Source organism: Eurosta solidaginis, chromosome 2, assembly GCF_040869045.1.
Source record: "Eurosta solidaginis isolate ZX-2024a chromosome 2, ASM4086904v1, whole genome shotgun sequence".
Taxonomy (NCBI): domain Eukaryota; kingdom Metazoa; phylum Arthropoda; class Insecta; order Diptera; family Tephritidae; genus Eurosta; species Eurosta solidaginis.
The window spans coordinates 128199743-128216243 of record NC_090320.1 but is presented as its reverse complement, the minus strand read 5'-3'; the positions used below and the strand labels follow the sequence as shown (position 1 = coordinate 128216243).

The following is a 16501-nucleotide window of genomic DNA, read 5'->3' as shown; positions in this document are numbered from 1 at the left end:
TGTATGCTGACGACACGTTGGTATACGCTATAAGAGAAAATGCACAGGAGTGTAAACTAACATTAATAACTGACATCGAAAATGTAAACAAGTTGTTAAAGATGAACAAAAACTAAATTGATGGAAATAAACATGGCAAATGAAGAAGATATAAGAATCAACGATGAAATCATTGAAAAAGTTGAAAGCATTATATTATCTTTGACAAAAGGCTAAAATTCAACAAACATATAGATAACATATCTAAAAAAAATTGGAAAGAAAGTAGGTTTCTTAAAAAGAATTAGGAAAAAAATGCATTTGCTGCTTGCGGGTAAAATATATAATATAATTATAAAACCACATTTTGAGTACTGCTCAACAATTCTTTATTCGTGTTGCAATAACGGCCATGCGGATGCAATAAATACACACCTGTGAATTTTATGCTGGAAGCACTTCGGTGGTTAAGCATCAAACCACGTCTAGAGTTTAATACCCTAGCGTTGATTTACAAAGCCAAAACAGGGCAAACCGCAAAATACATACAAGAGAAAATTATATACGTTGGCGAAGTCCAACCGTATAACCTAAGGAACGTGAACAATTTCAGACTCCAGCGCCAAGCAACTTCAGCGGCCCAAAATACCGTATTCTACAAAGGACTAAACTTATTTAATTGAATGGCATCGAACATAAAAAACGAAAATAGTTATCACTTATTTAAAATGAAATCTATCCAGTATTTACGAGACGTAACATAATCTTACTTATCATTTTGTAATTCTTCATAAATATTTGTAATTTACGGTAATATTTTTACAAAATAAATAAATCAATCAATTAATGGCTGCAAAATTTTTTGTATAATTATCAATGTTTGCACAAAATAGTCACACCCGTTGCCTGGCAAATTCCAATGTTGCTTATAATTCGTCAGCTACATGCAGTATGTACGGACTTCTGCGGCTTCTGGATAGGTAAGAATAATTTGAATTCGGGTGGAAGCTCCTCCTCTGAATATAGACGATCCGAAAAATATACTCGTCTAATGCGGCAGTTTGCATGAATTTGAACCCGCAAAGTTTCTACATAGTTTGTTCCATAGGCCCGTCTAGTGAAATCAGACAGATTAAATTGTATTTGGTTCCATCCTTCGTCTAGTCTCATAGGCATTGTACAAATAAAAGGCTTCACACGGGTAGTCGATTGGTAATTACTAGCTCTGAACCGACGACGCACATTTTTATCGTCGAGAACCTAGGCACAGAAAAATGCAATATATAAAAAATGCAGACCAGATTCTTAACACTTTGGGTAGACTATACAATATGGGACCAGGCGTAGGCGGTTGGGGTGGGGGCGACTCCCCTTTCTAAAAACACCCCCCCCCCCCCCGCGGGAGGCTTATAGTTTGATCACAATTTAATATTAAAGTTACCAAAAAAAAATGCATGAAAACGCAGTGAATTGAGCAAAAATGGTACTACCAGACTTCAAAATATGTATAAATAAAAAACGACTCAATCTATTTTAATCGCGCATTTTTATTCCATATTTTCAATTTTTTTTTATGAAGTAAACGTAATTTATTTTAAAAAAAATGGCATTTTTAATTACAAATTTTCTGTTTTTTATGAAATAAACATAATTTATTTAAAAAAATAAAATAAAAAGCGCCGCAGGCGAAAATTTGGAATAAAAAATCGTGCGATTTATTTTTCCAAATTTTCTATTTTTTCGTAAGATAAATAAATGGAGTTGAATGAAAAAGGTCCATTTTCCTCGTTGATGCTATTTAAAATTTTTTCATTCGTTGGAACAATTTAACCCTAGCTTATACCCAACTTTTACTACGACTTCTTATACCCGGGTACAGGTGTGGCCAGTAGCCTGTTTTACCCGTTTTTTTCTAATTTTTTCTGAGAAACCAGTTATTTTTTTTAATGCAATGTTGTAGCTGACTGTCTTACGAGCATTTTAAGTAATTATAAACATATATTTGTAGCCTGCTTCTCAGAATTGCGCGCATTCTAAGTTATTTCTAAGAAGTCAATAATTTCTATTGTTGTTAAAATTTTTAGAATACAACCTTTTTGGCGCACTCTTAATTATTTAGAAGAAGACATTATATTGTACCCTTGCTAGAATTTGCTGACAAACAACATTTGATATAATCCAACTACCTGGCAGGTAAGAAATGCTTCCAGAAACTTAAGGGTTGCAGCTATATAAACGGCAGTTTTGCGAGTTTATATTCATTGTAAAGCGTTCTTTTGAAGTGTGAAGTTGATTTATATTTGTGAAAATAACAAGTCAGAAAAAATGTAAAATATTACAACATGGATAGCAGAAGGAACATGGAATATTTGTCTTCGAATCAATATATTAGGTAAATACAAATAACTCAAATATAGTTTCATAAATGGAATAAAAATTAATTATTTTTATATAGATTATCTGACGCTTAAAAGGAGCAGTACATACAAAACCTGTTTGACGAAATCTCAGATGATGAATTATTACGTGATAGTACCATATGGAGCTCACAGCCACGACTTGCACGCCAAACTAGGCAACAAAATATTTTGCGACAGCGAAGTGGGTCCGCAAGATCAACTACTATGATGTCAATAGTCAATACATATAAATGTTTTATGACTCCGGAAATGGTGGATATTATAGTATGCTACACCAACAAAAAAGCAGAAGCTACATATGCGGAATTAAACGCAAAACATCCAGAGGCGGAACCAAAAACATGGAGAAGGTTACTTTGAGCGAAATGTATGCGTTCATTGGAGTGCTTATTATGACTGGCGCTAACCGCAGCAATGCCGAATGTGCGCCGGACTCGTGGTTGGTGGAAAATTGTCCATTATATCGTGCGTCAATGGATATTAACCGTTTTCAGGCCATACTACGGTTTATAAGGTTTGACGATGGCAACACACGGGCACAACGTTTGGTAACTGACAATGCTGCACCAATATCCGAGCTGTGGACCATGATGAACTACAACTTTGAGCAGTCATATAAGCCAAGTGAATATCTAACGGTAGACGAGCAGCTCTTTCCATATCGTGGCCGCACCCGTTTCACGCAATACATCCCATCGAAACCGGCAAAATATGGCATCAAAGTGTGGTGGGTATGTGATGCCAAAAACGCATATCCACTGCATGGACAAATATATACTGGCCAAGCACCTACGGGACGGGAAACTCACCAGGGTGAACGCGTGGTCAAGGATTTAGTATGCCGCTTTCATGGAACCGGCCGAAATATAACGATGGACAATTTTTTTACATCCCTAAATCTACTGGAAAGCTTATCATCCATGAATTTGGTTGGAACTCTGCGGAAAAATAAGCCCTACAAGGAGATGTTGGCACACAAAGATCGTGCAGAGAGGTCAAGTACATTCGGTTTTAGGCCCAACATATCCATTTGCTCCTATGTGCCGAAAAAAAACAAGGCAGTTATATTACTATCATCAATGCATGACGATGATCACATTGGCGAAAGCGGCAAACCAGAAATGATCGAGTTTTATAACAAGACAAAAGGAGGAGTGGACGTGATGGACCAATTACTTGGAGAATATACTTGCCAAAGGATGACAAAGCGTTGGCCGTTGTCCCTATTCTTCAATATGATTGATTTGACGGCATTGGCAGCGTACATCATATATTATGAGAATAATCCCAACTTCAGATGCACCAATGCGAAGCGTAAGAGATTTCTTCGCCAGCTCGCCAAGGAACTGTCTATGCTCATAATTGAAGAGCGGTCGGTGAATCAGCAAGTGATGCGGAACTTCAACACAAAAATTGCAGTCGCGAGTTTCATAAGTACGGCCTTACAAGGAAGTGCTGACAATAGGCCAAACAGCAGGTTGGAAGCTGTTTTCTCTGCTACATCCATGACCAACACAGAAGACGAACGCGTAACATGTGCAGAATATGTCAGCGCCCAATATGCATACAGCATTCTTCAAATACATTTACGTGTAATATTTGTGAAAATAATGAAGACAATAATCAATAAAATAATATTTTATAAAGAAAATAATAAATAAAATTTTTTTCCTTCAAAAAATGAGAAAAAACGAGAAAAAAAGCTACTGGCCACACCTGTACCCGGGTATAAGAAGTCGTAGGTGTCAACTTTGAAAGCTTATATCTCATCAATGCATGGACCTAGCATGATAAATAAGACACCAATCGACGTAGATTTACTTCGTTTCCCTAGATCAAAAATTCATCAAAATCAAGTCAATATCTTCAGCGATTTAGGAGCTACATCACTCCAAAGTAGCTACTGGCCACACCTGTACTTGGGTATAAGTCCTAGGGTTAAAGCATCTGGTAGCACCATGCAAGCAGTGAATTAGATAAAATGGCTGTATGCTTGTGCATAGTACAGGTCTACAAGTAGGATATGTAGCAGCACGCACATACACAGCCACGCTACCCTGATAAAATGCTTGTTCTTGTTGGTTTTTTTTGTGGATGCTATTTGGCACTGTTGTACTTCTTAGGTCCAGGTAATGTGTAGTAGCTGCTAACGAAAACTGCGTAAAATCACAAAGAAATATCCTTATTACTTTCAAACGAGCACTTAATTATATCTCTCTTTAAAGTCCATATGTTTTGGACAAATTTAATTAACAAATTGTGATACTTTATTACCGGGGACAATTGCTAAAACACTAAAAAAAAAAAAACGCCGGGGGAGGTATTAGTAGATGCGTTTTTGCCTCGCTTCCAATAATACGAATACTTTTTCGAATTTTGGACTATTGATAACAGGACAAAACGCGTCTTTTCATTTCTCTTTCCACATTTTTGGACGGGTTATTGCAGTCGACCTCGGTTTCAAACTGTTTTTCGCGGAGAACTTTTGAACGGGTAGAAAAACTTAGCACCCGTGTTTGTATTCTTAATACTGGAATAACTGCACGTCCTCAGATACCCCAATTGAAGACTTTTGTATAATTTTCTGTAGGACCCATATAGGTGCACTACATTTTCATACTAAATTCGTTCAAAAAAATTTACCATCACAGCAACCCATATCTGATATTCCGCTCCTTTTTTTGTTTCCCTGCGTCGCTTTCCACGACAGCAACCCCGGTAATTTTGACACTTCGTTCAGTGTCAAACGCATGTTCCACGCAGATTCCACTGATTTCCACAATAGTTTCACACTGACCGAAGTGTCAAACGGCAGTGTGTTAGAAAGAGAAAGGAATTGTTTCCTTCTCATACATATCATACTTGTAAACCTGTACTATGTGCTTGCGTTCGCGGAAAGTAAACAAATAAATTATTAAATTTTACAATACGTAAATTTAAACAAATGAAAATAGTTGTTTGTGGTTTTATTAGCATTATAAAGTGTACTTATGTATAAAATTCTTGTGAAAGTGTTCGTATGTAGATAAGAAGTGATAGTTATACCATGGTAACAACTTAAATTACTAGTAAATTGTTAATAACAAAACAATTAAAAATTACGGTAATAGTCTAGTTGAGGGGTCGACTGCTAATACTCTACCAAAAATATCGAGAGGTGTCAAACGACGCGTCTTGACATCAGTATTAATAATCCGAAGGCGAAAAAAAAATGTTAACTCGTTCAAAAGATATTAGCGAAAAACCGAAAAAAGACCCGCGGGTAGCTCCAAAACCGGGGGTGCTATCCATAGTATTATTGTGCAGAACACTTTTCTGCGTTGGCGGCCTTCGGCCGCGCTTATAAAAAATTACCCTGGGTGGGTCCAACACCGGTTTGGAGACCAAAACTATATCCGCACAAAACACGTATGTTCACAATTTTTTTGTGGGTACACCAAATTACGGTAATTGTGCAGTTTAGGGGCCCACCCTAAAATTGGGCCTTTTTTTTGAGTGAGGTATCAAAAGACGCGTATTCACGCCTAGAACAAGATTACGAAAGCGGAAGTAAACTTTTTTTACCCGTTTAAAAGTTATGCGTGAAAAACTGGTTAGTCTTGTACATATTGTTCCCGCACATTTACAATCTTTTAAGCGCACAAATCACATCCTGTTTTGTTTTTCGATAGATTAATACAATTTGATATTCACGAATTAGTGAAAAAAATTTGTCTAATTTCTCTAATTAATATGCAATTAGGTAATAAAAATACAGAAAATACACTCTAATCACTTGATTCGTTGTTGAAGAAAAACACCTGATGGTGAAGAGTGCTGCCAAATGAGCAATAATAGAAATTAACTGAACAAGAAATTACTCTTGCCTTTCTCAAGTCATCTGCGTAGAACACCCTTAGCCGATCGGTATTCTACGCAGAATTACTGTGCATGTTTAGTTAAGCCTTTTTTGAAAAAAAAAATAAAATTAAAGTATTTTGTCAATAACACATTTTTTCGACTTATTATTCGATTTATGATAAGTTAGCAATCATTTTCCCATAAAAACATAATTTAATTATAGAAATTTCTTCTAAATATAGATGTTTTATATATCAAACAAAACCTTGTTTTATTACCTGCTGAGCTGGCAACACTGTTCACTTTCATATGTTTTCATTTGGACAGATATTTTTTGCAATATTTGTGTTGATATTTTATAAGTAAATTTGTGAAATTTATCATAATTTTTTCGTTAATACGTGCAAGTTAGATTATGTTAATATACCAAGTATAAAAAGTAAAGTGATGTGTGCGCTTAAAAGATTGCAAACATGCGGGAACAACCCAGCAAACACAGTTTCTAACGTTAGAGAAATATTGTAGTTTTACATTAGAATTCTAATGTAGTTCTCTAATGCATTTCGAATCGAAAACTTGGTTAGAGCACTCGATTAGAATTCGACTGTGAAACGATTCGAATAACACTAGAAATGCGATGTTATGATTATTGTCACAGTTATCGATTATTTGCACGACATGATCAGTCACAGTGTTATACAAAAAAATAAAAATAGTGAAAAGTTGTGTGGAAATATTATAAGCTGAGAAATAAGTTTTTCTATTTATAATAATAAATACTAGTAAGTGAAAATGAATCCAAGAAAGTTAAAAAGGGCTATTTGAATGGCATGAAGAAAACGCTTCCTCATCCGTACCTCAAACCAATGCCGAGCTCAATCCTGAGGAAATAAGTGGAAGCGAAAATTCCAACACAATAACTAGTACTGAAAACTGTGAAACATACGATAGGATTTTTAATTATTTTTATTTTATTATAATTTATAAGCTTATAACCAAATAAAAGTATCTGATATAATGAATAATAAATAACTGAACTTAATTGCGCATCACTTAAAAATTCTCATTAGAAACCCATTAGCAATTGACGTTAGAATTCGATTAGAATTCTAACCCTTTTCTCGATATCGAGAACGAAGTCCCCTTTTTGTCGAGAATGCTATAATTCGCGACAGTTTCGCAAATCGTCCTCTAACCTTCTACCTTAGAGAAATACATTAGAATTCGATTCGTCTTCTAATCGTTTTCTAACCTAAATGTTTGTTGGGAATATGTATCACACAAACCTGTTTTTCGCCGATAACTTTAGAACAGGTGAAAAATTAACGTCTGGATTCTTAATCTAGACGAAAATGCGCGTCTTTTGATACCTCACTCGAAAATCTTGGCCCAACTTTAGGGTGGGGCCCCTAAACTGCACTACTACACAAATTACAACTTCAACTGCAAATATCTCCCAAATATCTTTTGACACCTCTCTCGATATTTTTGACGCGTATTAGCTGTCGCCCCTCAACGGTAATTCTATACGACATTATGACACTGCTAATACGCGTCCAAAAAGACGCGGGGTTGGATTTTATATAAGGTGCCACGATTTTCAAACTTTTGTTGGTTTGTAGGGGTAGAAGGGGTCCTAAAAATCACAAAATTATCATCCGCAACTCTAGGAAACTCTTAGTTTATGAAATATAAGCTTTTTAATTTCCAAATTTAGTAAAATTTCAACTTAAGTCCTGCACTTAAAATTCGGCTCGCACATGTCGATAGCGGTATCAAACGACGCGTATTTGCGTCAAGATTCAGAATCCAGCAGAAACTATATTTTTTATCTCGTTTAAAAGTTATTCGCGGAAAACCCGTCGGTACTATTGTCGCTTTTTCGTTGTTGCAATTAAACTAACGAAAACATATGAAGGTGGTGAATAGTGTTGCCAGCTCCGCAACAATCTTTTTATCTGGGTAGAACATTATAAGGTGATGGCACGTCGACATAAATGCAAACAAACATACACTATCAATGTATTTTGTTTTTGTAAAACACTTAATAATTTGTAGTCTAATATTATTTGGGGTGCTGCGCAGAAGGGTGTACTACGCAGAAGGACATCACCGTGGCGGTAGCCACGGTTATACCACACACCCGGACTTGGCATGACGTAGCCTAGGGTTATTTTTTATAAGCGCGGCCGAAGGCCGCCTATGCCGAAAGGTGTTTTAAGCAGAATTACTGTTGGAATCAGCATAAAAATCTCTATAAAGTCCAATTTTTTATTTTTTTTTTTGACAAATCTATGTATTCTCCACTTGTTCCAAATAAATACATTAATTTCAAATTATTCAGAGAATTTTTGGCAACCCTGCTCGTGTTAAGTCCGCAAACAATGCGTCTGCCGAAAAACAATCAACAAGTTGTGTAAATGAGTGCAATTTAGGGTGAATACAAGGGTAAATTCCATAAGAATTAAATATAGTGCCTGGTACTGTGATTGGTAAAACGTCGTCTGAGCAAGGGCTCCACCGCCGCGAAAACACAAAAAGTTGATGGGGCTGCAGCTATCACCCTCTCAGCAGTGTACAACACCCTGAAGGAATTCGAGTCGAAGGTGCATCAACAGACTGCCCAGTTGCGGCTTTTGGTAGAGGGCGTCTCGCAAAGATTAGATGAAGTGGAGAAACAAATAAATAAACGTATCAAAGAGGAGATCTCGTTACTTACCACCACTCTGTCTGCCTCATCCACGCAGATTTCTTTGCTGACGGAGAGATTAGAAAAGTCTGAGTCCGAAATAGAAAATCTCAAAAAAGAGTTGGCAAAAGGACTTCAGCAAAAACTGACTGTTGATATCGCTGCTGATGCTGTCGCTTTTGGTGTCCCGTATAAGGAGGGCGAAAACCTAAAAAGTATTTTTAACGTGGTGTGCATGTCCATTGATTTTCAGTCACCGCAAATAAGGGACATTTTCCGCACGAGACCCTCACGTGCAGGCAACAACGGTGCGATTGTGATCAAGTTCCATTCGCCGCTGGATCGCAATCGTACTCTTCGTGTGTTTGAGGAGCACCGTAGGGGTATGAAAAGCGCTGTTTCTCGGGAACCCCTTGGTATCCATGGAAACTTCCACCTATACGAGAGCCTTATCAAGGAAAATAGGCTTTTGCTACAAGCGGCTATCCAATTAAGGCGGCAGGGAAAGCTGCAGGCGGCATTCACGCTCCGTGGCTCCGTCTACGTTAGGCATGGACTTGATACATCCGCACAGCCAACAAAAGTTACCAGTGAGGCTGATCTGGATCGATTTCGCCAACCTTAAGTTCATATGCTTATTCATTGGTTTTTGTTATGTAAATATGGCGCAAACATTAATTTATTTTTTTTTCTTTTTCTTCGGCTCTGTCTATACCTTACTTTAAAGTTGCTTTTAATTCGATTGTACTCAGTTTTTGGAGATAGTAGATACGCGAATAAAAAAAAAAAAAAAAACGCGAATAGCATTGCGAATAATAGCCTAGCTTTGCTTAATGTCCTATGCAGGCACCATAAAGGTTTCAACGTGGTGCACTTTAATGCTCGTAGTTTAAATGGTGAAAAGATGGATGTAGTCAGACAATCTAGTGTTGATATCATTTGTGTCTCCGAAACTTGGTTTAAATCTGAAATACTTGATGGCCATTTTGACATAAAGGGATACGTTCTCTATAGGATGGATAGAAAGGTAAAGAAAGGCGGTGGTGTTGCTATGTATTGTAAAAAACATCTCAAATCGAGAATCATATCAAGTATAGCTGTTGGCGTCACTGAGAACTTGCTAGTTGAAGTGTCTAGTTCAATGTCCAAAGTCCTTTTTTCGTGCGTCTATAACCCTAATAAATTGTGTAACGTGAAGGAATATTTTACAATGTTGCCCTCGGTCGCAGTTGATTACACTGATATAATTATCTGCGGAGATTTTAATGTTAATCTCTTATGTAGTGACCCGTATACCTGCCGTTTGTTAGACGATGTTTCAAGTGTTGGTCTTGAAGTGGTTAATGTGTGCGTACCAACAATATATGGACAGAACTGCTGCCCCAGCCTTCTTGACTATTTCATTGTGTCCGGTACATCTAAAGTCTTAAAGTTTGATTAATTATCCTTTATCTCAGACCATGATCTAATTTTCTGTTCATTTGATGTAGTACTCGATAACCACAGTCCAGTAGCTAGACCATCCATTTCACCAGATTATCGACGACTGGACGTAAATAACCTTCTTGGAGACATCTCCAGCATAAATTGGTCTGCTTGTTGGAGCTTGAGTTCGGTGCATGAAAAGCTGAGATTTTTAAATGAAATTATTTTATATCTCTATACAGCTCACGTTCCATCTCGGGTATATAGCAACAGATCTTCCTCTTGCCCTTGGTTTAATAGATCCGTCCGTGCTATGATTATCAAGCGCAATAAGCTTTATTCCCTCTGGAAGAAAAACCGAAGCGACGCAAATTGGCGTGCATACAAACTTACACGAAATGAGACCACAGCATATATTAGGAGAGAAAAATGCAAATACTACAGTAAAATGTTGAATATATCGTTGCCTAATCATGTTTTGTGGCGTAATCTGAAAAACTTCGTGTACATGTGAGTGAGAGTTCTGACTGTTCCCTTAATCCTGAAGATCTTAATGCAGCTTTTGTGAGCCAAGCTAACCCGTCTTGTCTTAATACCAGTTTCCCAACCCCTCCCTTATATGTGGTTCCTGTTTGTCAAGTATGAGTTTACAGCTGTTTCGGAACTTGATGTGGCGAGATGCATAAATAAAATAAGGTCCAACGCAATCGGTCAGGACAATATACCGCTCAAATTTGTTAAAATAATCGCCCCGTACATTCTTCCTACATTGACGCATATTATCAACCACAGTATTACTACCTCCTGCTTCCCTGATATGTGGAAGGTTGCCACGGTTATACCCATTGCAAAAACTAAGTTTGCAGATTGTCCTAGTGACTTTCGGCCTATCAGCATTTTGCCAGCACTCTCGAAAGTCTTTGATATTGTTGTCGGAACAAATTCAAGACCATGTTAGCAAACATAGTCTGCTATCACCATTCCAGTCAGGCTTCCGATCAAAGCACAGTTGCTCCACGGCTATCATAAAAATTTTAGACGACATCAGGGCACCCTTTGACAAAAACCAGTTGACTTTATTATGCCTACTTGACTTCTCAAAAGCCTTCGACTCCGTGAACCATGACCTGCTGTGCTTAAAATTAAAAAAATTATTTTGGTTTTGATGACTCCGCAGTGCGGCTCATGCGAAGTTATCTGACGGGTAGATCCCAGCTTGTCAAAGTCGGCTCCGAAACTTCAGGTCTAAAACCACTATTGGCAGGGGTGCCCCAAGGCTCTATCTTGGGTCCACTACTTTTTAGTATTTTTATTAATGACATATTTAATGCATGCCAGCATGTTCATATGCATGCATATGCTGATGATGTCCAACTATGTTTGTCGGGAAATCATGAGGGGTCAAACGATTTATGCTCAAGATTGAATAATGACTTAACATCCATATTTGAATGGGCTAGGAAAAATGACTTACGCATGAACAGTGAGAAATCATACGTGTTGCCTATATCTAAAAAACGAATAAGAGTCTCAAGTATTCCGCCCTTGCTCGTTGCCAGTAAATGTCTCAAACTCGTTGCAAAAGTGACTAATCTTGGTTTTGTTATTAACACGACGCTGTCCTGTGATGATCATGTAAATTCGGTGGTTAAGAAAGTATACAATATCTTAAGAAACTTACGAATGTCTGCTATTTATACTCCGGTCAATGTTATAAGAAAACTTGCAATTAAATTGATTATGCCGATCATTTGCTACTCTGAGCTAGTGTACAGTAAACTGAGCTCCCAGTCTGCTTATGAAATTGATGTAGCATTTAATCATGTTACACGATATGTATTCGGCTTAGCTAGATTTGATCACATATCCAGCTGGAGAGCGCGTCTACTGGGCTGTGAAATCTTCGAATATCTGAAAGCTAGAAACAGCATTTTTCTTTGTCAACTTATCATGTATAAGGAGCCCAGTTACCTATATGATAAGCTAATATTCCCCAGGTCTACTCGAATCAACGACCTAATAGTACCAACTTATAACTATCTAACATCTGGACGGCTATTCTTTGTCAATGCTATTCGCCTATGGAACTCCATGGAATTCCAGTATCCATTCGTAGTAGTCTAAATAAAAGCAACTTTAAAAATGTTCTTTATGCTCATTTTAGTTGAAACCATTATACTTCTTGAGTTTTCGCCATCAATATGTATGAGTGTATACAATGTTTTGTTATTGAATTTAATTATTTGTTTATTTTAGATACTAGTAAATTAAGATATTTCTCTATGTTTAATATGATAATTTAACCTACATAACGCTCTGTTATGACTTTTGTTCTTTTTTACATTGCGATTTATCTTTTTGTTGTACTATAAAAGATCCTAGATCTTATTGTACTAATACTATTTTTGCAATAAATGATGATGATGATGATTACAAAACAAAAATACATTGATAGTGTATGTTTGCATTTATGTCGACGTGCCACCACCTTATAATGTTCTACCAAGATAAAAAGATATTCACCCCTATTCTGCATTTCGATTACGTTCCCGTTCTACGCTCCGCTTTAATCGAAGTTGGGTATTCTGCATTACGACGGAATCGTAACGAGAAGAGGAAGAGCAAATGATTTTTCGAAATCAGCTGTTTGTACGGAATGTGTTAACATTGGAACAAAATAAATTAAAGAAAATTTGTAAAAAACACTGAAAAACGTTTATATTTTATTATCCACGCCATTTTGTACAAAAAAAAAAGCAATAGAATATATTGCCTTTTTGAGTGAAATGCTTTCATAATTGTAAGTGTGTTTTTGTCGTTCCTTTGGCCAATTCCCTGCCGTGGCCACCAAGTGTTGTTAAAACGGATTCCTGCACGAATATAGTTGATATCTTCTGAATTTTATGGATGCTAATTTCATTGCACTGGCCAAAAATACTTTATGAAGATTTATTTATTCTTTCCGCAAGGATTGTTTACGTTTTCGCTTCAACTTCCTCTACTCCGGCAGCTTGCTTTGGCATATAAGTGGACCCAACGAATAAAGCTGTCTATTATAATGGAATCAATAGCCGCGGCATTATTTGTGGAGTTGGAAAGCAACGCATACGAAAATGGCCAGGCGAGAATGGAAAGGCAAATATTGCGAGATTTGTGTAATCCATTTGAGATGAGTGACGAATTGTAAGAAATTTAACTTAAAAGTGGTAAAGTTTAATGACTTATTTTCTTATTTAGGTGCAAAAAAAACTTTCGATTTAATAAGGATGCTTTCAAGTATGTGTTAAATACTTTTGCGGGGCAAATACGTCCAAGGACTCCGACATCGACATGTTGTTTTTGACCTGGAAACATATAAAAAACAATCATCATCAAGCTTTCTACGTTTCTTAACAAGGTTTACTTACATTTTTGTTAAAATTCTGTTGTAAATTGATAAAAAAAAAAAATTTTAAAAAAATATTTTTCCGCCAACTAATTTGCAACTTAGAAAAACGGAACTACGATCGAAATGCAGAATACGCAAAATCGAACGATTCGAAGTTGGAGAACAGAGAATACCAAAATTGCCAAATCGAAAAAATTCAAATCCAAGTCGAAATGCAGAATAGGGCTGATTGTTGCGAGGCTGGCAACACTATTCACCACCATCATATGTTTTCGTTTGTTTAATTGCGTTTGTTAATCGCGTTTAATTAAACGCCATGCCATCCTTCTGCGTAGTACACCCTTCTGCGCAGCATCCCAAATAATATTAGACTACAAATTATTAAAAGTGTTTTACAAAAACAAAATACATTGATAGTGTATGTTTGTTTGCATTTATGTCGACGTGCCACCACCTTATAATGTTCTACCAAGATAAAAAGATATTCAGCCTTATTGTAAACTTCATGTGAATAAATCAATCCCATGAATTTTTTATTTCCCATGGACAAAAAATTCGTATCGTTAATTTCATGTGAATCAATCCTTATATTCGAATTTCGAATATGCTATTGTGAACATCACTCATGTTTTGTTTACAAATTTTTGCAGAAAAAATTGCTGTTGTGTAGTCAAACATTTTTATTTTTGCGTTAAATATTAAAATTGTAATGATGATGAATTTTTTATTTCCCATGAACAAAAAATTCGTATCGTTAATTTTATGTGAATCAATCCTTATATTCGAATTTCGAATATGCTATTGTGAACATCACTCATGTTTTGTTTACAAATTTTTGAGGAAAAAATTGCTGTTGTGTAGTCAAACATTTTTATTTTTGCGTTAAATATTAAAATTGTAATGATTAGTGCTTACTTGCGCCTTTGTTTAATTGAAGAAGAAACTAATACCAGTCAGCAATTTGCTGAACGAGTGTCCAGGAGGATATTACGCGACAAGTGTAATCCCCTTGAATTACCCAATGCAAATTAACATGCAAATAATTATACTCGTAAACCAAATAAATAATCGCGTTTTAACTATTTATACAAAGCTTTCACCAATTGTATAGAATAAATAAGCCGGCGTTCAAATATTTGTTGGATGTATTGTACAGTGGTCTGCCAGTGGCACGTAAACGTTTTGCAATAGACACAGTCGTAAAGCTTTCAGCTGCTCTAAGATTTTTTGGTGAAGGAGCATACCAAAAAGGAGTAGGGAGGCAAGTGGATGGTGGCTTATCGCAGTCAAGTTTTAGCCACGTCTTGTCTGAAGTATTGAATGTTTTTGAAGAGTGCCTTTGCAATCAGTGGATAAAATGGCCTACTAAAGACGAAATGCGTCAAATTGCTTTGGATTTTCATCAACAATTTAATATCCCAGGCATTATTGGCTGCATAGATGGCACACACGTTAGAATTATAGGCCCTAGGAATAATAAACACTTATATTATAACAGAAAGGGTTTCTATAGTATGAATGTTTTGCTGGTAGATTGGTAAAATTTGTGTATGCTTTTACGCATGTTAATAATTTTATCTGCAGGGATGTGATAACAAAATGGCAATAAGATACGTCGATGCTACACACGCTGGAGCCTGCCATGACTCATTAATTTGGAATACAAGTGAATTGAGGGTTTCAATGGAGCAGGATTACTTGCTAGGGACTAGAAATGTTTGGCTGCGAGGTAAAATTTTAATGAAATCTGTAAGTCCCAAAATCGAATTTTGTTAATAGGCGACGCTGGATATCCACTGGAGCCTTGGTTGCTAACACCCCACATATCAGCGGAAGAGGGCTCCACAGAAAGCAAATTTAATGAGGTAACATTGTGGAAAGGACCAATGGCGTCTTATAAAATAGATGGAGGTGTGTACTAGGAGCCAGGGAGCTACATTATTCGCCTAAGAAAGCAGCTCAAATTACTAATGTCTGTTGCGCGTTGCACAATATATGCTTAAAGTATCGGTGCGATGACACACCTTTTATTTCAAATAGAGCTTCTCAACCGGAAATTTCTGAACACGTGCAGTTTGAAGAATCTGAATCGCATTCATCATACCTCAATGAGGCTAAGCGTATTAGAGCAAATATAGGCAATTGCCTTATGTAAATTTATGACAAAATGTTTTTGAATGACACTCTTCAAAGAAATGTCTGATTTGTATTAGCTCAAAAGCGTCTTTATTGTTAATCTTGCTTTACCAATTTGAAAAAATTAAGTACATAAAATTCATTTTTTTTTTACAAAAACGTTCGAAACATTCTAATTAATGCCTAAGCTTTTCTTTGCAGCTAGTATTTTCAAATTTTGAACCACGATTTGGCTGTTTATAAGTATGAGGTTACGGTCAACTTCAATTTTTCTGAGCCGTTCAATTTCCGAATCGTGGCGTTTTGTTTCCTTTAGTAAACTGTTTTGAATATTTTGAAAGTTTTCGAGGCCTTGGTTTAATTCCTTTAAGTGGCCTCATCATGGCCTGGATCATGCTATTGAGGGAATTGTTCAATTTCTTCCAAAAAGCCAGCACTTTATCTATATTTTTTTTTTTTTTGGAAGCCCTTTCCTATTTTAGGATTTTCGGCCATAGTGCTTACCAAGAAAGTCAACTGAGTTTTGTTTATAGACCTAAGGTGATATAAAATAATTCTTAACTAAGTTTAATAAGCAATAAACAATCCTTACATTTTATCGAGTGTTGTTCCCCACTTTCAGTT

General features: G+C 36.4%; 1 protein-coding gene across 1 annotated transcript in view; it reads right to left on the bottom strand.

Annotated features, from left to right (window-relative positions):
• Nucleotides 1–740: 740 nt before the first annotated feature.
• Nucleotides 741–16501, bottom strand: part of Bug22 (cilia- and flagella-associated protein 20) — a 30359-nt gene continuing 14598 nt past the window's right edge. The window contains exon 2 of the mRNA XM_067766210.1: nt 741–1239. Coding sequence (XP_067622311.1) covers nt 916–1239 — 324 coding nt within the window. The 3' untranslated portion in view covers nt 741–915. The remainder of the gene's footprint in view (nt 1240–16501) is intronic.